Source organism: Arachis duranensis, chromosome 9, assembly GCF_000817695.3.
Source record: "Arachis duranensis cultivar V14167 chromosome 9, aradu.V14167.gnm2.J7QH, whole genome shotgun sequence".
Classification (NCBI taxonomy): Eukaryota; Viridiplantae; Streptophyta; class Magnoliopsida; order Fabales; family Fabaceae; genus Arachis; species Arachis duranensis.
In genome coordinates, this window is record NC_029780.3 from 9,607,191 (window position 1) to 9,632,769 (window position 25,579).

The 25,579-nt window shown below is 30.7% G+C and overlaps 2 protein-coding genes across 2 annotated transcripts in view; one reads left to right on the plus strand and one right to left on the minus strand.

Moving 5' to 3' along the window:
* Positions 1-706: 706 nt before the first annotated feature.
* On the minus strand, positions 707-1,548 carry LOC107464605 (uncharacterized). Its single transcript, XM_021131799.2, has 3 exons — positions 1,511-1,548; positions 1,342-1,407; positions 707-1,263 (listed from the first exon to the last, which is right to left on the minus strand). Exons 1-3 carry the CDS (start codon positions 1,537-1,539, stop codon positions 765-767), a joined length of 594 nt encoding a protein of 197 aa, XP_020987458.2. The 5' UTR covers positions 1,540-1,548; the 3' UTR covers positions 707-764.
* A 3,377-nt stretch (positions 1,549-4,925) lies between these two features.
* The window catches only part of LOC110275622 (subtilisin-like protease SBT4.9), a 31,462-nt gene continuing 10,808 nt past the window's right edge, over positions 4,926-25,579 (plus strand). Inside the window, exon 1 of the mRNA XM_021131801.2 lies at positions 4,926-5,220. Coding sequence (XP_020987460.2) covers positions 4,926-5,220 — 295 coding nt within the window. The remainder of the gene's footprint in view (positions 5,221-25,579) is intronic.

Below are 25,579 nucleotides of genomic sequence, written 5' to 3' on the forward strand. Positions count from 1 at the left end.
TTGAAAATACATATCCCTTAAATACCAAAACAAGTCAGTAATACACCCGAATCAATTGACAAGACACACCCAACTTAATATGGAATATACACCCAACTCAAATTTCAAAATAGACCTATCTATTAAAGTAAAGAAGACAGAGGGAAATTACAGTGAATTTATTAATTTCCTTTCTTTCTTCGCTTGGAGCTTTTTTGTGTAGCGGGTCAAGTATTTGACATTTCCGCGTTCTTGTATTTATTAGCCACAACCACCAATGTCCCAAGTGGCAAACAGGAGCAAAAATCTGAAGGATTGCCACATTTCAACAGTTTGTTATTTTATTTGGCATATAAGTAAATAAGCGTACTAACAAATTTACGAAACAAAAACTTACATATGGATGCGAACTTAATTTTTTCCTATCTATGAAGGGAATGAAATTGGGGTAGGCTTCCACCCTGAATTCTCTGTTCATTTTCGGAGATATGAATTCCCCCTTTGGGTGATCAGAAAGTGCCATGCTCTGCAAGAATTGCAATACAAGAACTGAAAACATGAAAATACACAACTTACACCCAATCTAAGCTAACAAATACACCCAAATCCATGCATAAAATACACCCAAAGTTCGTAGAAGTAACACTTACCACAATATCTGGGGGGAGACAGTATATTTGTGCATCCTTTTTCTGGTTTAGGATGAGGCAGATGGCAGATACAACCTAGAAATCAATTTTAAATTAATAACCATTGCAGTTGACTTTGGTGTAAAAACATTAATGTTAGTCTAAAATTACCTGACATTCTATATCACTGTTTGCCTGGAGGGATGCAAGGTGCGTTCTCATCAAAATGTACTGTCCTTGGCCAGTCAGAGTGCATATCTCCTCAAACTCGTTAGTATCACCCTTTGCATCCTCCTTCAGTCTCGTCCCCCAGATGTAGCACTTTTCTTTCATATCATCCGGAATTTGATTTGTTCCCCCCGGTGTTTCAAACTTAGCAGAACTTTCTCCCCCAGTCTCCCTCCGAATTTGCGGACTTTCTTCTTTTCCCTTTGACGCACTGCTTGCTAACTTTTGGACCAAACTGTCCAATTGTTCCAGCATAGTTGCAGCTTCTGGAGATTTTTCCCTTTCGGTGTCCTGCGTCGATGCCCCCTCCTGGCTTGAATCTGTCAATCCAAGGCTGAATGATGGCATCGGCAGATCTGTTTTAGGAACATAGCTTGCTGTCCGTGCCATCATCAACAGGGCAGCAGCTTCCTCGGCGTCTGGATGACTGCATCATTATGTATAAGAATAAGAGTAAGAATATACGGATGACAAGCAAAGATTGATTCTAGTCTAATTAACTTACATTTTTGTTGGAGCTGGGGGAAGCTTGGGTGTTGTTTCTTGATGTTGTTTGGGGGTTTCAGGAGTGCTGCACAGTTGCACAAAATCGATCAGGAAGAGTATACACCCAAACTCATAGCAAATATACACCCAAACCCTAAACAAATATACACCCAATACTATTTTCTTACGTTTCTCTAGCCCCTTCAATCTGTAGCATAGGGGTTGTTCGGAATCTGCGTCAGTGGTTGTTTGTTGGGATGCCGGCACAAAAAACTGGATCGGGACTCTAAACAAGAATAAAAATGAAAGGTTAACAACGTATTTGAAAATAATAAGGTTATAAGGTTGAAATATTCTTGGATAACTCACATTGCAAGCGCTTCCGACGGCGTTTGTTCCCTAACAACCATCACATTCGAATCATCCGGAGTCAACCTAAAATACACCCAAAGAAGGTCAACAAATACACCCGAACAATTCAAAAAGAAGACGGACTTTGTTTTTTGAGAACTTACATAGTTGCAGTTTTTGCTTTTTTTTGCTGCCTTTTTTTTCTTGAATAAAATAATAAAGGGCTTTTTTTTCTAAAAAAATATATATACAGAATTAGAAGTAGAAGTTATTAGAAGAAGAAAAGTAACTGTTATTTGAAAGAGAAATTACATGCTCTGAGACGGCTGGTTTACACTACTCTGTTCTGTGTGTCTTTGAGAGGAAGTATCATCACTTCCCAAGTTGACAGCCGGTAGTCTAAACAGATTTCATGTTATTCAAAACAAATATACATCCAATTTAGTGAACAAGATACACCCAACTTGATGCACAGAATACACCCATATTGTTTCACAGAATTCATCCAAATCACGATAACAAGAATTTATTAAATAATAAAGCTTCTTACGTTTCAGAGGACACATAGTGACCTTCTGTCGATCCAGGTCAGCCTGGTTGTCCCTGCGAAACAAGATACAATTATTAGCAAACAAAAGACACCAAAATCTCAAATACACAGCCCAGCAAGACATACCCCTCTGCAGCAGATTTACGAACGTTTTCCCCTAGCCATTCATCGAGTTCGTCACTCGATATTTCATATGTCTCACTACATTCATAAAATAAGACGTTAACAAAAATAATTACGATGATAGACCGTAGTATAGCTTACGAGGTACTGTACCCGTAAAAGTATTGATCTTCTTCAGGAGGTGAATCCTCCACAACTACTTTTTTCTTTTTTTGTGGTGTTCTGGGTGGAAAAAAAAACAGTACCAATCAGAAATAAAAAATTAATTTTATCACAGAATATTAATGAAAGAAGTGCTTACTCTTTTGGTGTTGTTTTTGTTTCTTTTTTTTTCTTCTCCTTCTCCGCAGGCGATGATTCTTCGCTGCTATAAGTTAATAATAGACACTTCAGTTAATACACGACATCTTTATAAAGAAGCCAAAAGAGAGGAGTAATAATTTCAGGACATTACTCATCACTTGCTTTAGATTCAGATTCTGAATCAGAATCTGACTCCTCTTCCCTCTGCTTTCTTTTTCTTGAGTCCATTCTGCAGGCAAACAATTGTCATTTAGAACATACTAAAAATACACCCAATTCAATTCACGATACACACCCAACTGAGTATAAAATATACACCCAACGCAGCAAAGAAACACACCCTGCTTAATATACTACATACACCCAACGTGGACAAACAAAATACACCCAAACCCAATAAAGAAATTACACCCAAGTATGGTACTTACTTTTTCCCCTTTTTGCCGGGGTGTTTAATTCCCGAATCCTCCGAGTCTTCTTAAGCCTCAGACTCAGAGGTAGAAGTGTCACTCTCGGTAGTTTCTGTCTCCAAAGACGATGTTGAGCTCGCCTTCCTTTTTTTTGTTTTTTTTATTTCTTGTTCTTTTTGTTTTTTTTCTTTTTTTCTCATTTTTTCTTTTGTCTCTGCCAAATTCAGAATCCCCTGAAACATGAGATATTTTAGTTAGCACCATTCGGGTAAATAAAGTACACCAACTTATTATGATTACTCACCAAAATTTCCTCTCTCTCTTCATTCATTCTTTTCACCAACTGCTCCTTAGTCCAGTTGGCAATCCATGGCTTTGGTGGTCTTTCAACCCTGTTCTTGCCTTTCTTTTTTGAAAGGTGAAAGTAGATTATCATCAGGGCGAAGAGGCAGCCATTGATTGCCTTCTTCTTCTTCTCCTGGTAGTCTTCAATTGCCTTCTTCTTTTTCTCCTTGTAGTCTGTGATGCCCTTGACAATGAAGGTCAAAACATGCCCCCCCAGTTTCTCTCCTCTATGCCCTCCATCTCAAAAATCGGGACCAGGTGCACGGGCGATATTTTGTTTATCGTCGTTGGCAAAAGGAACGCCATCTGTATGTAGAGGATGAATATCTTCTTGAACATCAGGCGTTCCTCTTCGTTGCCAACGCCGATTTCCATCATTTCATCGGTAAGACTTTTGAGGGTCTTACCCTGGAATCTTCTATAAATTATTTTGTCATCATTAGAAAGTTTCTTATAGTCAACTTTCTCATGAAATAGATCTCCTACAAAAAGAAAGACAACAAAGCATCAAAGTCGGTTCAAATACACCCAAGCATCAGGTTAATATACACCCAAGCAACAACTTAATATACATCTATAATTTTGAGCTAATTACCTGTTGCATTGATGCCAAGCGCATCACCTATTTTTTTTGGGGTTATTTGGAAAGAACCATATCCTGTCTTCAGTCTGTTCTCCCCAAGTTTGAAGTTGTTTGCCAGCTCCCTTAAGAGTTGGTGATCCACCCTCAGTGGTGGGATGTGCATACCCACCGAATCCAAGATCCCTCACAATTGCCTTCTTCTCCTCAGTCATGTTTCTGAACTTATCATTCAGGAGATGTGTGGCACATTTCAGGTCTTTGGTTTGGTTTCTTGCTGCCATTTTCTGAGATATCACTCAGCCATGCTTCAATATAAAGCCACATTACAAGGTTAAGCAGTTTACACCCCCTAATCTACGGAATAAACCCCCAAAAATCAACAAAAATAGCAGGAGAACTTAGAATAACAATGTAGAACGACGTAGAACTTAGAAGAATAACGTATAACTCAGAGGAACGACGTATAACAAAGAAGCAACAGTAACAGTAAACCCTAGCAGAACGACGAAGAAGAAAAGTAAAATATACAGTATTTTAATGCACTTACGTTGAGTATTCTTGGTTTGTTTTTTCTTCAGATTCTTCACAGAGAGGTTGATGGTGTTTTGATGCAGTTTTCGAACTACGATTTCTATATTTTGAAACTTGATTTTCGCTCAAAAATGAGAGGGTTTCGTTGTTTTGAAAGCGCCTTGAGAAATGGAAGAAGTGGAAGAAGTGGAAGAGTCTCCCATACGTAACCGTTCGAATGCTGAGCGCGTGATTTGGACGCGGCATCTTATCTCTCTTTCACGCGCGTGTTTCGTATTTGAGCTGGGCCAACTTGGTTGCTTGTATGCTTGTATGTGTAGCAGGCCCGTTTATTTTATAGGAAATGTGTGTCAAAATTGTATATATAAAAGCTAAGTAGACACGCATTCTTGTCAACATTTCAAATAATGGTGAAGCTCAATTTTGTTGTGCGTAGTGTGGTGATCACTCTAGCATTCACGCTTTCTCTTTGTGATGCTAACGACGACGATGGTAATCCAAAATTTCATATTGTTTATTTGGGCTCAATACCTGAAACAAAAGCTTCTTATTCTCCCACCTCTCACCATCTTAATATGCTGCAACAAGTTCTTGATGGTAGCAACCCAACAAAATCCTTAGTCCGTAGCTACAAGAGGAGCTTTAACGGTTTTGCTGCCATGCTCACGAATCAGCAAGCGGAAAAGTTAACCGAAATGGAAGGTGTTGTTTCAGTTTTCCCAAGCAAGACTCTCCAAACCCAAACCACAAGATCTTGGGATTTCTTGGGACTTCCAAAGGCACCAAAAGGGCATCAAACAGTAGAAACTAATCTCGTTGTCGGATTTCTCGACACCGGGGTTTGGCCGGAATCGGAAAGCTTCAGCGACAAAGGTATCAGAGAGCCTGTTCCGAAACATTGGAAGGGTATATGTGCAGGTGGCTTGAACTTCACATGCAACAAGAAGTTAATCGGAGCAAGATTCTACGTAGAGAACTCTGCCAGAGACAACATTGGCCATGGAAGCCACACAGCATCAACAGCAGCCGGAAAAACCGTTGACAATGGCGGCTTTTATGGAATTGCAGGAGGCACAGCGAGAGGAGCAGTTCCTTCTTCAAGAATCGCTGCTTACAAAGTATGCAGCGATTCAGGCTGTGAAGACCACGACATCTTAGCTGCCTTTGATGACGCAATTGCTGACGGAGTTGACGTCATCTCCCTTTCAATTTCTGGGACCACTGCCCGACCCCTTGACACAGATTCAGTTGCCATCGGTTCATTTCATGCAATGGCCAAGGGAGTACTTGTAGTCCAATCCGCTGGAAATTATGGTCCTTTCCCTGGCACCGTAGCAAGCGTTGCGCCATGGTTGATAACCGTCGCAGCAAACACTATAGATCGGAAAATCATTGACAAGGTCGTTCTTGGAAATGGAAAAGTGTTGACCGGGATCCCGGTTATTAATCCTTTCGAGTCAAAGAGAAGAACAATTCCTATAGCTTTGAGCAACGGTAATACAAGGGGCTGTTTTAAAAAATCCGATGATCAATGTGCATGCTTGGATGAAAAATCGGTGAAAGGAAAGATAATATTGTGTGACTATTTTCTACAAGAAGATATACTCTTTTCTGGTGCAGCTGGTGCAATTGGAAAAGCATCTGATCTTGATAACGTGGCTGATAACACTCTAATGCCTTCAGTGACATTGCTGCCAAAAGATTATGCCATTGTTAAATCCTATAAAAACTCAACAAAACACCCAAGTGCTAAGATCCTCAAGAGTGAGAGCGCTCAAGATCATAATGCTCCTAAAGTGGTAGCATTTTCTGGCCGTGGACCAAACCCTACAATTTCAGAGATCTTGAAACCTGATATAAGTGCCCCAGGGGTTAATATCTTGGCTGCTTTTTCGCCAATTGGTTCACCAACAGAAGATCCTAGTACGGATAATAGATCTGTACATTACAATATTCTAAGTGGAACTTCAATGGCTTGTCCTCATGTTTCTGGAATAGCCGCATATGTGAAAAGTTTTCACCCTCATTGGTCACCTGCTGCAATTAAATCTGCTATTATGACGTCAGCAAAACCCATGGTTAGGAGTTCGGTGGAAGATGTGGGAGAATATGCATATGGATCTGGACAAGCCAATCCAATTCTGGCAATCAACCCTGGACTAGTTTATGACATTAACAAGGAGGATTATGTGCAAATGCTGTGTAACTTGGGGTATAATAATCGCACAATTAAAGTGATATCTGGAGAGTTGAATCCGTGCAAGGGAGCTGCACATCGATCATTGGTAAGAAATTTAAATTATCCAACTTTTGCAGCTCATGTTCGGCCCATGGTGCCTTTTAATGTCAGGTTTGGTAGAATTGTTACAAATGTTGGTTTAGCCAACTCAAGTTATAGCGTGACAGTCACACCGAATCCACAAGTTAATATCACGGTGACACCAAGGGTTTTGTCCTTCAAAGCATTAAACGAGAAAAGATCATTTGTAGTGAAGGTTGTTGGTAAGATACCACATGAAACTGTGGTTATCTCATCCATAGTGTGGTTAGATGGGACCCATCATGTTCGAAGCCCAATTGTTATAGATGTCTCGGTACCATGAACTATTAATAAATGTTACATGGAATAAAATATGATCATTTATTAATTTCCATGTAATGTTATAATTTTGTGAACACAATGAATCGTATATTCTAAAATCAGTAATGTGATTAATTTTTAAATTTATTATTTAAAAGATAAAAATCTAATTGTTTGATGTTAATAACACTATTAAAAGCTCATCAAAATGCATGAATCTAAGCGGATAATGGTATAAAATTCTATGCATTAAAATAAAATTCATAAAATTTATGACTTTTTTAGATTCTATTAGATTGAAGACAATATAATTTAAGATTCGGTTTTATTAGATAAACAATGACTTTTTATAAATAATGTGAATAATTGGCTCTAAAATTGATCTAATAAAGTAAAAAAATATTCTATTTTCAAATTACTTTTTATACTTTAACATTAGGATAACCATTTATACATCTATTGAATTGAACATCCAGTCATTATTAACTATGCATAAGTAAATGAAATTAAAAAAATAACCATGTAATTAAAAATAATGACCATAATCATTTGAATATCTACTAAATTGAACATTCGATATATTCATTATTCACATTGTTTAACATTTTTATTTTCTACTTATGTTTTTTCTTTAAGATTCTATCGATCGGTATTCTCCACTATTTTCTTTTTCAAAAATATTTAATAATAAAAAACCAATAAAAAATAATTATAATTTTTTATTTAATATTTATTAATTATTACGACAATCAATAAATATTAAATAAAATAAATTTTGGCTATTTTTTTTTGTTTTTTAATATTACCAATAAAAAAAACTAGTTATGCCAAATGTGGTGAAAATCGGTTGATTTACATTGTCCAATTGGTCAAACCTAATCAAAACTAGTTGGTTTGCATGAACGGTAACTTCAGTTGAAGCCGTTCACTCCATGGAACTTGAGGCCATTGCCTTACCTCCAATCCTCCACATCGATATCTGGCATCACTTATCACCTAGCTAAGTCAGTCATTGTGCTTCTAAGTCTTAATTAATAATTAGAATAATGTTATATCTGCCACTTTTATATGAAAATTTGTTTGGTAAAGAATAGAATTAGATAAAGAATAAATATTTTTATTAAATAAAAAAAACATGTGCATTGACATGGCAATTCTTTTTTTGGATTTATTTTAGTAAAAATATAATTTTTACTCTCGCTACAAGAAACATCGACAATATTATTCTTTTTATATATGTCATAAAAAATGTGTAAAAGAAGTATATAAAAGATATTTACATATCATTTTTCTAATAATTATATAAGCTCGATAAAATATTCAATTAAACTATAATTTATATATAATTACTTAATATATTATATTTATATTTATTTACTTAAATTTAAGTAATTGGTTGAACTAATCATTTAATATTCGGTAATTTTATCGGATCAATTACTTATTAATTTTGACTAATGATTATTAAAAAAATTTTTTTGAAATAAATTAAAAAAATATTTATTTTCAAAAACAAATAATTTTATCATTATTTTTTGAAACACATTTTTTTAGAGCTTGAAGCAAGTTTGTCCACAGTAACGACGAGCTTGTCTATTTTTATAAAATTTGTTCATTGCATCGGTGAATTTCGTCTATGCTGCGCCAGTAGTAAACTTTTTCCAATTTATAATATAAATTTGCATACACCGAATTTTCTTCATTCACATCTACATTTATTTTTTCTCTTTTATACTTTTCGTTATTATACTCTTTATAATGTCTGGAATATCATTATTATCAATTCATTATGATGGAAAAATTGTATTTGATAAAGATAAATTTAGTGTATTTAATTCTGCACAACCAATCTTTCTATACTTGCTGAATGAAGTGAGAGAGGTAGTGACATTGAAAAATTGTATAGTATATGCAATTGGTCAACATATGAACAAGGTGAGAAAAATTTATTACAGATATCCGATAGAAGTGGAGACACTTTAATTTTATAAAAGGTATTTTATTTTTTCTTATTTTCTTTTTTTTTGTCAAAATTTTTTTATATTATTTTTATATGTAAACATGTCTTTTAACAAGTTTTCATTTGATCAAAGTATTGAATACATAATGACGAAGACATACAATTAAACAGGGGTTAACACAATTATTTTTCAAACATTCATCTGCTGGAATTATTTGTGTTTTTGGTTGATATGTGTCCAACGACTTCGTCGAAAGTGTGTGATGAGAATGAATCATCTGTAGCAGTCAGAACAAACATTAGAAGGCTGATGGTTGATTTGAACATGCCACCCAAGGAGATTCAAGAGGAGTCAAATCATGGGAATTATAATGATGGTGTATTGGAAGTAGATTATGAAAGTCATGATGATTCTATGGTTGAGACCCAACGATGGATCATTATCAAGCTCACCCTGTGTTCGACGATGAAGATATAGATGTCGAACTAATGGACATACTTGAGGAGGAAAATGAAGAGTTAAATAACTTTAAAGTGTCACAAGTTGCGCTAACTCAGCTTGCTATTTCTAAACTGTATGATCATTCTGTGCACTATTCCATGTTGAACCTTGACGCAATTAATGTAGATGGTCCTTTAGTCAGGGAGGACCCGAGGATGATCCAAAACATGAGTTTGAGATTGGGCAACAGTTCGACAACAAAGAAGAAGCTGTGATGGCGGTAAAGATATATAGCATCAAGAGAGTTGTTGAGTATAAGATATTGGAGAGTGACCAGTTGAAGTATGATGTACATTGCACTCATGTTGGGTTGGGATGTCAATGGAACATACGCATTGCATATCGTCGAAAGCAGGAGAAATGGGAGGTTAGGAGATACAGTAGTACCCATTAATTCTTGCATGCAAACAACATTAGGTCAGGACTATGGAAGGTTAGATTTGAAGGTGGTAGCTGAACACATATTCTCTATGGTGAAGGTAGATCATACTATCAGCATAAGAGTTTTCCAAGGAGCAGAGCAGTTGAGAATCACTTTGGTTATAAGACATCTTACAGAAAAGTTTGGCTTGTAAAGCAGAGAGTGATTGCGAAGATATGTAATGATTGGGAAGCATCGTATAACGAGCTTCCTAGGTGGTTATTCGCAATGCAGATGTACCTATCCAATAAGATTGATTGCATTGCATTTAGCACATCACTTGTGGTTCATTATATTTTAACATGTCCTAACCAAGTTACTGATTTAGGTACATGGGTGGAACTTGCAACGTTGGCCTAGTGATAATGATAGTGCCATATTTCATCGTGTGTCTTAGACGTTCCCCCATGTGTAGAAGTTTTCAAGCATTGCAAGCCACTTATCTCGATTGATGGCTCTCATTTGTATGGCAAATACGAAAGGACTTGGCTATTGCCCAAGATAGTAATTCAAACATATTGCCCATTATATTTGCTGTGGTCGAGGAAAAGACAAAGGAGGTCTGGTCATTCTTTTTGTCCAACCTCCTCAAGGAACAAGTAACGCCTCAGCCAGGCCTTTTGGTCATCTTAGACAGATATGAATCCATTGATATTGCGTTAAATGCCAATGGCAGTTGGTGGAAACCTCTAAATGCTTATCAAGAATTTTGTACAAGATATATTGCGGCTAACTTTATGATACATTTTAAGAATAAGAATTTGAAAAAGGTCTTGGTTAACACAACATATTTGAAGTCACGTCAAGAATTTGGTCATTACTTCGATAGATTGAGGGGAGAGAATGTGACAATCACGAACTGGCTCAAAGAAATACCGCGTGAACAACGGGCACAGTATAGTGATGAAGGCCGCATGTTCGGGGACATGACTACGAATATTTCTGAGTGCATGAATGCTGTCATGAAGGCCATACGCAACCTATCGATAACTGCTCTTGTGAAGTCAACTTACTTCCGATTGGGTGAGCTTTTCGCAAGGAAGAGGACAGAAGCTCAAGCACAAGTTCAAGTGGGGGATGAATTCTCACAAACATTTGTGAAAACTATTGAGTTCAACTCCAAGCATGTGAACACGATGAATGTTTACCAATTTAATCGTTTGAGAACAATATTTACAGTAGAGGAGTTAACAGCAGTATGTACCAGGATCTAGGCAGCATACGATGGCTCACCATGTATGACTCACACTGGGATCAACTCCTAGATATAAGGGTCAGCATATGGAGTCCAATCGACCTAAAAAATATTACAAATATGAGTCAAAATCCGTTTGACATAACAACGTATTTAACTTTATTATTAACATTTATCACATACCTAGTAGATGCTGATTCGTTTAGAACTCGCCTCCAATATCGAAGTCTGGTCTCCGCAATGTCATTGACGACATGTGACCCATCCACTACCTGTCATACATTGCAACATTATAATTCACACAATAATAAATAGTAGTTTACACTAACTTGCATGAAAACGAAAAATAAACTTTCTAAATGCACGTCGTACCTCTCCATTAACGAAAATCATCACTGAACAAAACCAGTGGGCTGACAACTCGAGATGCGATGATATGCCAATGATAGAAGCAACCCTCCGCATCCACCCAAATTTTGTTGCCTATAGTCCGTAGCATAATACATTTGGCGGTACAACCATGCAAGAACAACTGAATTTCAAGACAATCAGCCACAGCAATCCAGGTCCTCCAACAGAGATAACCACCTCATATGCACACGAGGGTCAGATGCATCTAGAAATAACATACCCTTAATAAGATCTGCATAATGAACCCATACCAAGGGAGTACTACAGTAGTCGCTCATCTGTCGCATCCTCAGCCAACTCTCCACAAACAACGTCTCTGAACCACGATAAGTTGACGGTCCACTTATTCTGACCATGTTTGTAGTTCGGACCTGGTACATGTCCTAGTAACTGCTGATACAGGTCCTACATAGAACGCCCGTCATAGTACTGCTTCCAACCACCAACGCAACCACTAGCTGGGTCCATCAACATTCAGACCATTCAGATATTCCACGTCCTATAGGGTAATTGTTATCTAATCACATGGTATGTGAAATGTATAAGACTCTGGCCACCATCTCTCTACCAACACAGATACTAAAGGCCAGTCATGGTCCCACTCAACCATGTATACCATATGGTCGAAACTAGCCCATTAGAAGTATTTTCTAATACACTCGTTAGGTCTCGTCAGTAAATTTCGATGCATCGACAACACCCTATTAGGCTAAAAAAAATTTAACATTTATGTCAAATACATGCTTATATATATATATTTAAACTTATTAAACACTCAAAAAGTAAACATTATACCAGTTGACTAGGTCTACCAGCAATGTGCTATGCCTGGTCTAATCTATACAACATATCCTCGTAACATACTAATTCTTGGTTCATCAAAGTATCTAAAATCAAATAATTACAAAATCAATATCAATAATTTCTACACCTATAAAATTCAAAAAACACTGATTTAATACACTATTCTAAATAGTTAACAAAATAACTCTAAGTAATTGACTCTAAATAATTTTTATAATAATTTCTAAATCAGTAACTTTAAATAATTATTCCTATATTTTTTGAATAATTAATTCTAAATGATTATTTTTATATTTTTTAATAATTTATTTTAAATAATAAACTCTGAAATTTTAATTAATTAATTCTATATAATTATAAATTTAATACCATCTAATGTTAACTAATCTATCAAAAACTTTATTCTAAAATAATTATATAAAAAATAAATTAAAAACAAAGAAGTAACTTAGAGAATCTTGAGAGAAGATATTGAAAGTCAAAAAGAGATAAAAGAGTGAAACGGGGAGGGTTCAGCGCAGTGAAAAGTGAAAAATGAGGGGATCATTTCGCGTTTTAGAGCTAACATGAAGTTTGTTGCGCCAGTGGACGAAATCTATAAAAACTATGAAGTTTGCCGATGCAGTAGGCAAAATTTATAAAAATAGGCAAGTTCGTTGTTGCAGTGGGCGAACTTATTTCAAACTCTAAAAAATATATATTTCAAAAAATAAAGATAAAATTATTTGTTTTGAAAAATAAATAACTTTTTAAATTTATTTTAGAAAATTTTTCTCATTATCTAAGACTAAAATATATGTTTTCAACTATCTTTTGAGTAATTAATATGATTAAGATATAATAGTTTAGTTAAAAAGAATAATGACATGTGTAGAAGCATTTAAAAATACATTCAAACATACTTTAAATATTGACTATGAATAATTTAAATGTTGACAAAAAAAATTAAAAGAAGAAACATAATATAACCCATATAAATTATAAAAGTTTTTAATAATGCATCCATAATTCATCAATAAAGATAGTATATATAGATATATGTTTGAGAAAAGACACAAAAATAAATATTAAAAAATTAGCGTATTAGACGAAATGTATAGGTATATAGATATATGTTGACTCATGATTATCTGAGGCTAAAATCTAGTACCCAACTATCTTGAGTAAACCGATGTAAGTTGGCACAGATAGATGACGGTCTGTGTCTCTTTAACTATCTTTTTCGGATTCGATATTCAGTGAAGGATGGGAATGGAGCTTGTTTGCTTGGGAGGGTCACCCACTTTGTCTCTAAAATATCCAAGAGATTAGTCATTGGGTTTTCGACCTGATGGATACCCTGGTGCAAACAAAAAAAAAACTATCTTGAGTAATTAATATGTTTGACATGTAATAATTAAGTTGAAAAAAAGATGACATGACACGTGTACATAGAAACATTTAAGTTGCGTTTAGTTTCGAGAATAGGATAAGATAAGATACTAAGAACAAAACATAAATGATAGAAATACAAAAATTAATATTTTTATATTTTATTTGGTGATAAACTAGAATAAATCATGAAAGTCTAATTTATTCTCATTTTTTTATTTAAAAAATTTGGTAAGAAAAATATAATGATAAAATGTATAATTATGAAAAATTAACAGGAATAATGAAAGAACAAATAAAAAATAAGTTGTGTCTCTTGTTAGTGTCTCTGTGTCTTTCCTGTCAGGATAAACACAAAATACACTAATTCAATGTCTCTGGACACAACTCTGTTCATGTTTTATCTGCCAAACACAGTTTTGTGCCTCAGTATCCCATACATGTAAGGGTGGCAGGCGGAGAAGCCCGTCCCGCCCCGCCTTGTGAGGCGGTTCCAGAATCCTATCCCACCCCGCCTAGTGGCGGGCTAAGCCCACCTAATCTCCATTTTTTTAATAATATTTATAAAGGCATAAAAAATTTTCTTTGTTTTAATCAATATAAAAGCAAATGTTAATTATAAATAGTCTCCAAAACAAAATAAATATAATCCAAAATCCAAAAACATAATTATAAATAGTCTCAAAAGCAAAATAAATATAATCCAAAATCTAAAAATATAATTATAAATAGTCTCCAAAGCAAAATAAACATAATTCAAAACACTTAATTTTCATCTTCATCTTCATGTAAGTCAATAACATCATTGGAACCAACTCCTGAAGAATAGCCTTCTCCTTTTACAATATCTTCCTCATCTAAATCTTCCTCTAGAAAAAAGTAAATAAATATATTAGAAAAATAATACATCATAATGAACAAAATCACTCAAGTATGTATGTTATAAATATGATTATACCATAATCATTATATCCACGTATCTAATTTCGTCCAATTTCGAGTGCGAATCACAACTTCAACATTATCTGGCAATAAACTGCTTCTATACTTATTCAAAATATGAGAACACATGCTAAATGCAGATTTTGAAGCCACGGTGGCAATAGGAATGCTCAACAAATCTCGTGCCGTTAGTGTTAGTGTTGAAAAATGATGTTGGTTGTCTTTCTACCATTGTAAACCATCTATGATTGCATCATTGCAAAATAATGTTGCCTCACTCAAATAAATATCAACAATTCTGATTTAATCAAAACTCAACCATTATCAAATAACATAAAAAACAGCAAACAATATATGGATCTGCATCAAATTTAATCAAAAGTCAAAACCATTTTAAAACAAGTATCAGCAACCATTATCAAACAACACAAAACACAGCAAACAAACCTAAATCTCTGATCTAAAACCTAAGCCAGAAAACTAACATACCAGAAATATGATATGACAGCAGTGATGAGCCGATGACCAGAACAGAGGAGACAAGGAGCAGCGGTAATGAGGATAGACGAGCAGACCCAGAGAGCGAGAGAACAGACGAGCATACCTAGAGAGCAAGAGGATAGGACCCAGGAGTCCAAGACTTAGACCAGTTGCGACAACGGCTAGACGGAGCAGCAGCAGTGGTTAGATCCCAGGAGGACCGAAGAGCGACAATGACAAGGAGTGCCACGACTGCTGGGTGCGACTTTGCTATCTGTGCGAGACTGTGCGCGTGAGGATGGAAGTGTGAGCATGAAGAGTGAGGACGTCTGTGCGAGATTGCGACGGCACCAGATGCAGTACGGTTGGGAGCGGTTAGCGGTGGCCGGTGTGACTTGTGAGTGTGAGGTGTGAGTGACTATAGGTGGAGATGGAAACTGGAGAAGCTAAAGCTCTATGTTCTGAGTGGGAGGGAGTGAGAGTGACAGTAGCCGAGTGGTAAGGAGGCTGCAATTTGGGATTTAGGGCGGGTATGGTTTCATTGGGTCAAGTTAGGTTGGGGTTGTGGAGAAGTTGGGTTTTGGCCTTTTGGCCAAAAAATGCAAAAACACTCCCGGCCAAAAATATGTTTAGCCCGCCGGGGAAGCCTACTCCGCCAAAGCCCATGGTTTAAGCGGTGCGGGTTAGACGAAATTTCATTATTTGGTGGTCTCAATTTTTTATCCCGGCCCGCTTTTTTTGGCGGGTTACGCAAGCCGGCCTGGCGAGTTTAGGCCTGTTTACCACCCCTACATACATGTAAACAAACGCAACCTTAAAGATGCTTTTAAACATAGTTTAAATAGGACCATAAGCAGTTTGAATCAAGATTTCAAAAATTGGACTAGTCATCGAATTGCTCTAATTACTGGTTTACTGGTCCAACAAAAAAATTGTTTTATAATAAAATAATAAATAAATTATAAATAAACACTTTACATCATAATTATAGACAATACAATTGTATCACAAAACATAAAACAACATCACATCACTATAAAAATCACAAAACACAATAGCACAGTTAATCAATAATCATACAATCTAAACACAACTAAGTCATCAAGACAGTCAAAATAAACACCTTACATCATAATTATAGACATTACAATTGAATCACAAAACATAAAAAGCATCACATCACTATAAAAATCATAAAACACAACATCACAATTAATCAATAATCATACAATCTAAACACAACTAAGTCATCAAGACAGTCACAATACAACGCATTGCTGTAAAAAAATCATGAAACACAACAGCATCATAACAGAGTAGCCATTGCTAATCAATAATCAATTAACCATTCGATAATTTCAATGTGAAGCACAATTAAGTCATTAAGTCAATCATGTTCTAAGTACAATTAAGTCACAAAATACAAAACAGCAACACATCACTATATATAAAAATCACAAAATACAAAACAGTAGCACAATTTTAATAAAGACTAAAAAGGTTAACTAGTGAACTAAATCAACTAATCATTTAATGATTCAATCCAAAACAAAAAAAATCGAGTAACAAATGTACAATACAGCATAGGACCAGAGTTAACTATTCAATTATTCGAATTTTAATCTGAGTACCACTATCAGAATCCCAAACAAAAATCAATGTTTTGAGCAAAGAATGAAGAAGAATAGAAAACGAAAATTAAAATCAATTGAAGCCATTGCCCTTGTTCTGAGTAGTTTGACCAAAGGGGGAGGAGCACAACAAAGACAAAGACCAGGCGACGAGCAGAAAGACGATCACTGACCCTCAATCAACAAGCACAAGGGGTTTGATTTCTAAACAAAGCAACAAAAAAACGAAGAACAAGCATTGATCGTCCATGGACAAGTAGGACGGTGACTAGGCGATTCGTGAGAGCAAACAACGGGTTGGATACTCTGAGTCTTGAAGAACGCTGACATCATGAAGAGGGAGCTCCTAAGTGCGACGGATGGCGGCAGCAGCAATCTCTCATTCCGACAGACGGATAACGGACGGCGACAGCGATTGGTGGGAGTTAGGGTTTTTCTTTAATTTGGTTAAGGTTGAGTCATTGAGGATAGTTTGCTTTCTGAAGGAAGAAGAGTGGAGCAGGTGGGGTTGAGGGAGTTTTTCCTAGGGTTTTTTTTGTTAAACGAACAAAACGGCAGTGTTTATTATAAATTGACCGGGTTTCGGTCTGATCCAACTGACCGACTCAGCAGTTTGTATTCGATTTTTTAAGCAGCGATTTCTGCTAGTGAACTGAACTGCAGGAGCTGCCGATTCGCAATCGGACTGACCGGTTCAGTCCGATTTTTAAAACTATAATTTGAATTTTGACAAAAAAAACATAATTCATCACAAGTAACTCAAAATTTTTTAAAAGAACACATAATGCATCCGAACTTATCAATAAAGATAGAAATAGGTATAGTCATACGTATGAGAAAATGCGTAATAAATAAATAAATAAATGAACATATCACACGAAATGTATTAATATTTTTTTTGGTAAAATTTTTAAGTGGGTATGTTGACTAATGATCTCTTATGCTAAAATATTTGTTTTCAACTATCTTAAGTAATTAACATGATTGATATTTAATTATTAAGTTTAAAAAAATGGCATGACACGTGTGCAAAACCATTTAAAGATGCATTTAAACATACTTTGAATATTAATCAGAAACAGTTTGAATGTTGACTAAGAAAAAAAAAACATAATGCAACCCAAATACATTATAATTTTTTTTAATAAAACATATAATGCATCCTAATTCAATAATAAAGATAATTATAAATATAGACATATGTCAGAAAAACAACTAAATTAGCATATTACATACCAAATGTATTAATATTTTTTTTGGTTAAATTTTAAAGTCGGTAATGTTGACTAATGATCATTTAAGGCTAAAATCTATGTGTTCAATTGAGTAACTAATATGAATAAATTTAAGAATTAAATTTAAAAAATGATGGTATGATGATTGATGCGTGTGCATAAATATTTAGGCTTTGTTTGGATATAGAAAAGAAAATGGAAGGAAAGAAAATGAGAGGAAAGAAAATGAGTGGAAAGAAAATAAAAGGAAAAGTAGAGTTATTTGTATGTTGTTTGGATTAAGAGAAAATAGATGGAAAGAAAATAGAGAGAAAATTTTCTTTTGTTTGGATGGAAAGAAAAGTGAGAAGAAAGAAAATCATAATAGTATAAAATTACATTAATACTCTTATATATATTATATGTAAATTATAATTTATCAATGATAAGAGTAAATGTGTAAATATAGTTTAAATATTGACCAAAAACAGTTTAAATGTTGACTAAAAAAAAAGGTAAAAAATCAAAATAATAAATATAATAACATCCCAAACAAATTATAAATTTTTTTAATATTACACATAATGCATCCTACTTCATCCAAAAAGATAAATATATATAGGAATAGGTAAATGTTTTAAAAAAAGAAGCAAAAAAGTAAAAAAAAAATAAATAAATGCATTAATATTTTCTTTGGTCAAATTTTAAAGTGGGTTATCTTAACTAAGGATCATGTGAGACTAAAATCTAACTATTTTGAATAATTAATAAGATCCAGGAGTATTTTAAATGTTTCCTAAAAAAGTAAATATAATACATTCCAAATAAATTATAATTTTTTTTAATAAAACACATAATGTATTCTAAATTTCTAATTCATTAATAAAGATAACTATAGATATAGGCATATGTTTAAAAAAATGTAAAAAAATAAAAAATAAATACATAAATATTTTACACGGAATATATTATTTTTTTTTCAGTTAAAATTCAAAGTGGGTTATCTTGACTAATGATCATCTAAAGCTAAAATTTATGTGTCTAACTATGAGTGAGATGTAATAATTAAGTTTAAAAAACGATGGCACCATAAGTGTGTGCAAAAGCATTTAAACATAGTTTGAATAATATTGACCGGAACAATTTGAATATTGACCAGAAAAAAAATCAAAATAATAAACATAATGCATCCCAAATAAATTATAAATTTTTTTAATAAAACATATAATGCATCCTAAATCATCAATAATAAAGAGAGATACAGGTATAGACACATGTGATATGAAAAAAAAACGTTAAACAAGAAAAAAAAATATTTTTTAAAATTATTCAATCCTACTCTACTCATATTTTATACATATTAATAAAATAAAAATAAAATATTATATTCAAATTAAAATTAAAAATAACAAAATTTTAAAAAATCCAACATAAAATTATAATAGTATAATCATCAAGTTCTTAATAAAATTAAAATAACACAAATAAAAATAAATATCTTATTACTTTTCTTTTAATTCTAAATTCTTGTAACATTATTTTTTAAATAATAAACGTATTAAATTAATAATTTAAATTATTAACTTAACAATTATTCTAAATTTTTACAAAAACAAAAATGATCGTAGATTTAATATTCACTTCCTTCGCTGTATATCAATATTTAATACATTATTAAACTAATTATCAATCAAAAATATTTTTAAACATTTTAATTATATTGATATCCTTCTAATTCTTATTCATTATCCAATGATTTTATTAGTGGCAAGTTATTAATCCATTTATATTGATAATAATAATAATTTTATTAGGATAAATATCAAATTCTATTCCTAATGTAAAAATATAAAATTTAATTCCTTCCATTTTTATTTTTTCACTATAAAAGACTATGTATACTAGAAGAAAATGTCATTCGTTTACCAATTACTCTTTCATTTGATAGATTTTACAACAATTTTTTTTCTTCCTATGAGGTGTCGTTACAAGAAGGCAACTATCGTGGACATAAACTACCACACTCTCCAACTTTGGTGCTTATCATTCGGAACTTTATAAGATATGTTATCTATAAAATATTTATAGACCATGGTGTTATCATGTATGCATAAATAAAAAATGTTTCGTATTTAAATTTAAGTCATTTACCTGTTTGTGGTATATATTGTAGTGTGAAATTACTTTCAATATGTGTTGTGTAATGATATTGTGTTCTAATTTAAACTTTTACTTTATAACTGTATTATGATTTTATCTCATCATTTTTTCGTAGAGATCAAGTTGACGTATTTTTATTTTTTATTATTACTAAAAAATGGATGTGATATAAAATGTACCAAAAAAAAACTCTCACATTCAATTTATTTTATTGTAGTCTTCTATCTATTTTATTTATTTTTATTTTCTTCTTATTCATTTTATTTTCTTTTTAAATGTTATGTAATTTATTATAATTTATACAAATCTACTTAATTTAACTATTTTAATTATATTAATTTTAATTATATTGATATAATTATATTTTTTATTCATTATCCTAAAATTTTATTAATGACAAGTTATTATCTTAATGATGACCTATATAATAATAAGGGTACTATGTTTTAGGGTCTTCATTTTTTGGCTCAATCTTCTTTGACTCTTCAGACATATTCTGATGCTGATTGGGCTAGTGACCCCACTTATTGACGTTCTACTACTAATTGCTTTTTTTTTATGACTTTCTTATCTCATAGCAAGCTAAAAAATAAACTTTCACTACTCGCTCAAGCACTAAAGTAGAATATCATATTTTGGCTAACATTATTTCTGTTGAAGTACTGACAATTTATTGGCTTCTTGAAGATTTGGGGGCTATTGAGTCTTCTCTCACTGATCATTATTGTGATAACAGTAGTGTTATTCAAATTGTCCATAATAATATCTTTTACGAATATATTAAACACATCGAGATTGATTATCGCTTTGTATGTTAACTTCTTCTCATTAGTGCTATTCGTCTAATAGTTGTTGTGACTATGGATCAAATAGTTAATATTTTTACAAAGCTCATCATCCTATACATTTTTTAAATTTAGTGTTTCAAACTCAAAATGATTTCATCTAGCTTCTACTTGAGTTTAAAGGATATATTAAAGTAACTATATTATACAGTATTTAAGATAGATGGTTAGATAATAAATATTATTAGGAATTGTAATAGTTGTCAAATATTTCTATATAAAAAGTGTTAGGGAGTCAGTCGAATTGTGATGTTTAGCAATTAATTAATCATCGTTAATATTTTTAATGATGTGAGATGACATCTAATAATATATGATTAATTATTTTTTTTTATAATTAAATGCTAGCTAAATTTTAACAAAAATGTTAATTCCTAGACTTTTTCTTTCTATATATAACTAGGTGTTCTCATATTCACACACAACTCAGATATGCATAAACACATTACTTTTTTCTCTCTAGATTTCTAATATTTCTATCACTTTTCATTTGAAAATATTTTTAATTATTTTAATAATAATAATAATAATATACTTCTATTTAATATACTAAAATTGTATTTTTTTCATAACTAATTGAAGTGAGGTGTCAATTTTTCATAAATTCATTTTTCTTCTAAAATGAAAGCACTTTCCTCTCTTCTAAATTTATTTTAGAAAAATATCTTTATTATATTTATATTACAATTAACATTTAATGAATAATGTATGGTTATACTAATTTAGGAAAATATATTTATTATAATTATATAAAATTAATATTTAATACATTATCAACTAATGAAAGGGAGGTTTCAATTCTTCATGAATTTATTTTCTCTCTAAATAAAAGTACTATTCTCTCTTCTGAATTTATTTTAGAAAAATTAAAATTCCATGCTGAATATAGGTGGCAAGTTAAAAAAAAAAATAAGCAAGTTAATGGAATCAAATCATATTTCTATAATATATATAAGAATATATATTTTTATTATATAAAAATTGAATTCTGCAGTTTATGATGAGCGTGGCATACTTCTATATCAACTAATTATATCAACTAAATTAATTATATCAACTAATTGATTTGATTAGGTATTTAAATATCACACAATTTATTATAATTTATATCAATCAAATAATTATAATTTATTATATCAATTATTTTAATTCATTAATTTATAAGGTACATAATAATATAGATGATTTATTACTTATACTGATTAAATACAATAAATACATATTAATTTAGTTAAAAAAATCATTGTCTCCTATATTTTTTTATTTATTTTTTTTAATTCATTAAATCCAATCAATTATAATAACTTAATTATATCAACTAATTAATTCAATCAATTATTTTCTAATTTATTTTTTGAATCCAATAAATCAAATAAAATTAATTATACTAATTATTTGTGTTGACTAATTGATTTGATTAATTCTTAAAAATATTTTTATTTAACTTATTTTATTTATTTAAATATAACTAATTAGTTATTTAATTTTATTAGGATAAATATCAAATTTTATTTCTAATATAAAAATACAAAATTTTATTCCTTCCATTTTTATTTTACCACTATAAAAGATCATATATGCTAGAAGAAAATATCATTAATTTACCAATTACTCTTTCATTGAGTAACTTTTACAACAAATCTTTTTTTTCCTATGAAGCGTCGTCACAAGAAAGCAACTATCATGAACACAAATCAGCACACACTCTTCAACTCCCATGCTCATCATTTAGAGCAATATATGACATGTTATCCATTAAACATTTATAGACTATGGTGTTATCATGTAAGCATAAATAAAAAAAAATCCGTAATTAAGTTTAAGTCATTTACATATTTATGTGGTATATTGTAGTGTGAAATTACTTTCAATTTGTGTTGTGCAATGATATTATGGTTTAATTTAAACTTTTATTTTAGAATTGTGTTATGATTTTATCTCATCATTTTCTCTTAGATATTAAGTTGATGTATTTTTATTTATTATTATTGAAGCGGATGTGATATAAAATTTGTAAAAAAAAAAACTCACATTCAATTTATTTTATTATAGTCTTCTATTATTCTATTTTTTTATTCATTTTATTTTTTTTAAATATCATACAATTTATTATAATTTATACCAATTAATTAATTATAATTAATTATATCAGTTAGTTTAATTCATTAATTTATCATATACATGATAAAATAGATCATTTGTTATTTATACGTTTATTTTTCTAAAATTTAAATCTAAATAATTATATTTTTAGTTTTTGTTATGAACAAAATATTATTAATAATGAATAATAATTAACCACTCATACTTTTAATCAAAGTGTTTGGATGATTTTTATATTTATTAATATTAATTATTGATTATTTTTTCATAAATAAATTATATTATAATTTGATGTTATTTCATAATTGATTAATGTTCATGAAACTATGTTACTCTAAATTTTATATTTTATAAATATTTTATTTAAATATAATTTTTTAAACATAAAAATGTATTATTTTTAATAATATCATAATTTTATATTTTTTAATTATTCTAAATGACATAAAAAAATTATATTATAATTTTATGTTAGTTCATAATTGATTAATGATTAATGTTCATGAAACTATGTTACTCTAAATTTTATATTTTATTTAAATATAATTTTTTAACATAAAAATGTATTATTTTTAATAATATCATAATTTTATATTTTTTAATTATTTTAAATGAATATTTTATAAAATAGTAATTAAAGCCATTATTCCCTATACTTTTACTAATCTATTATCTAACTATTATATAAAATTAAAATCGTATTAATGAATTTAATATTAAAATTAATTTGATATTTTATTATTTAGAGTGTTTTTCGATCAATAATTTTATACTCTTTACTTTTTTTTCAGTTTCATTTTGAATTTTAATTTAGTACTCAAAGGTAGTAAAATTCCATTGATACTGAAATAAAGTTACAAAAGGGTCTATAGAGTAGAATAAGTAAAATAATGTGATACCCACATTGCAACATCCAAATAAAACAACTTAAGATCTAAAATGTTTATCTTTCTCTTTTTCGCCGTCTATTATATTATCTATTCTATTATATAAAAATTAAATTTTTACCTTTAATGATATAATCAACGTAGCATGCTTCTGCTTTATTTTGTTTAATTTATTAAAGACAATTCATTATGATGAATTAATTATATTAACTAATTTATTTGAATAGATATTTAAGCATCACACAATTTAAAATTGTGTATATTAATTATTTGATTTAATTTTTATGATATATAAATTTAATGAATAAATTAAAATAAGATAATTTATTACTTATTTAAATTGAATACAACAAATATAAATTAATTTAGTTAAAAATTTACTATTTTTAATTTTATTTTCTTTGCTTTTTTATGTATAATTTTATTTTATATTAACTTTGTTTATTTAATAATAAAATATACTCATATTAGTCCTATCATATAATAATATATTTTTCTCCTATATTAATCGAAGAATTTCAATAATTATCAACTACATCTAATAGAATGACTGAGAAGTGAGAACTACGAAAAGTTAAACCCAGATTCAAAATGCTGAAATAAAGAAAAGAAAACAGTGGATATATGATTAGAGAAAAATGTATAATAATGACAAAATATACTAAAATCGGATTTTTTCTCCAACTAATAAAAGTGAGGTGTTAATTCCTTATGAATTTTTTCTCTAAAATGAAATCACTATTTTTTTTCTAAATTTATTTCAGAAAAATATATTTATTATAATTATATTACAATTAACATTTAACGAATAATGCATGATTATATTAAGAGAAATATTTTTATTATAATTATATAAAATTAATATTTAATACATTATCAACTAATAAAAGTGAGGTATCAATTCCTCATGAATTCATTTTTCCTCCAAAATGAAAGTACTATTCTCTCTTCTAAATTTATTTTAGAAAACTATCATTATTAATAATTATATTACAATATTACAATTAGCATTTAATGAATAATGCATAATTATAATAATTTAGAAAAATAAAATAAAGTTCAGTAATTTATCTTCCAACTGCACAAGTATGTAGAATAACTTTTAAGAATGAGTCACGTATAGTAAATACGGTCGATGATTGTAAAACTGTATACTAACATTGATATAATATTATTTCAGGTATATGTTTTGCAGACATAAAAAAAATATTGAGTTATTTTTTAGTAGATTTAAATTATTTATTATTTATTAAAGAATTTTGTGCATTAAAATTCTCTAATAATTTATTATTTATTTTGAGTTAATTTTGATGTGTTCTTTCTTGACAATAAAACAACATAGAAAAATTTGTTGGTAGGTCTAAGTATTATTAAGTTATGTATAGTCATATTGAGTATATACGTTTGATTTATTGAAAAAAGTAGATTACTAAAATCAATTAATAACTATTCTAGAGTTAATATATTTAATACTAGATTAAGAAAAAACAAATAATACATAACATGTTATATTTTTATTAATCAAATTATTATAATTTAAATTAATCTTAACAA

Excerpts from the sequence above, each read along its gene's own strand:
- LOC107464605 (XM_021131799.2), bottom strand. The coding sequence starts at position 1,539 with ATGCTACAGATTGAAGGGGCTAGAGAAAC. Across the intron at positions 1,408-1,510 it reads ATTGAAGGGGCTAGAGAAAC|CACTCCTGAAACCCCCAAAC; the intron begins GTAAGAAAATAG and ends GCAACTGTGCAG. Across the intron at positions 1,264-1,341 it reads CCCCCAGCTCCAACAAAAAT|TCATCCAGACGCCGAGGAAG; the intron begins GTAAGTTAATTA and ends ATAATGATGCAG.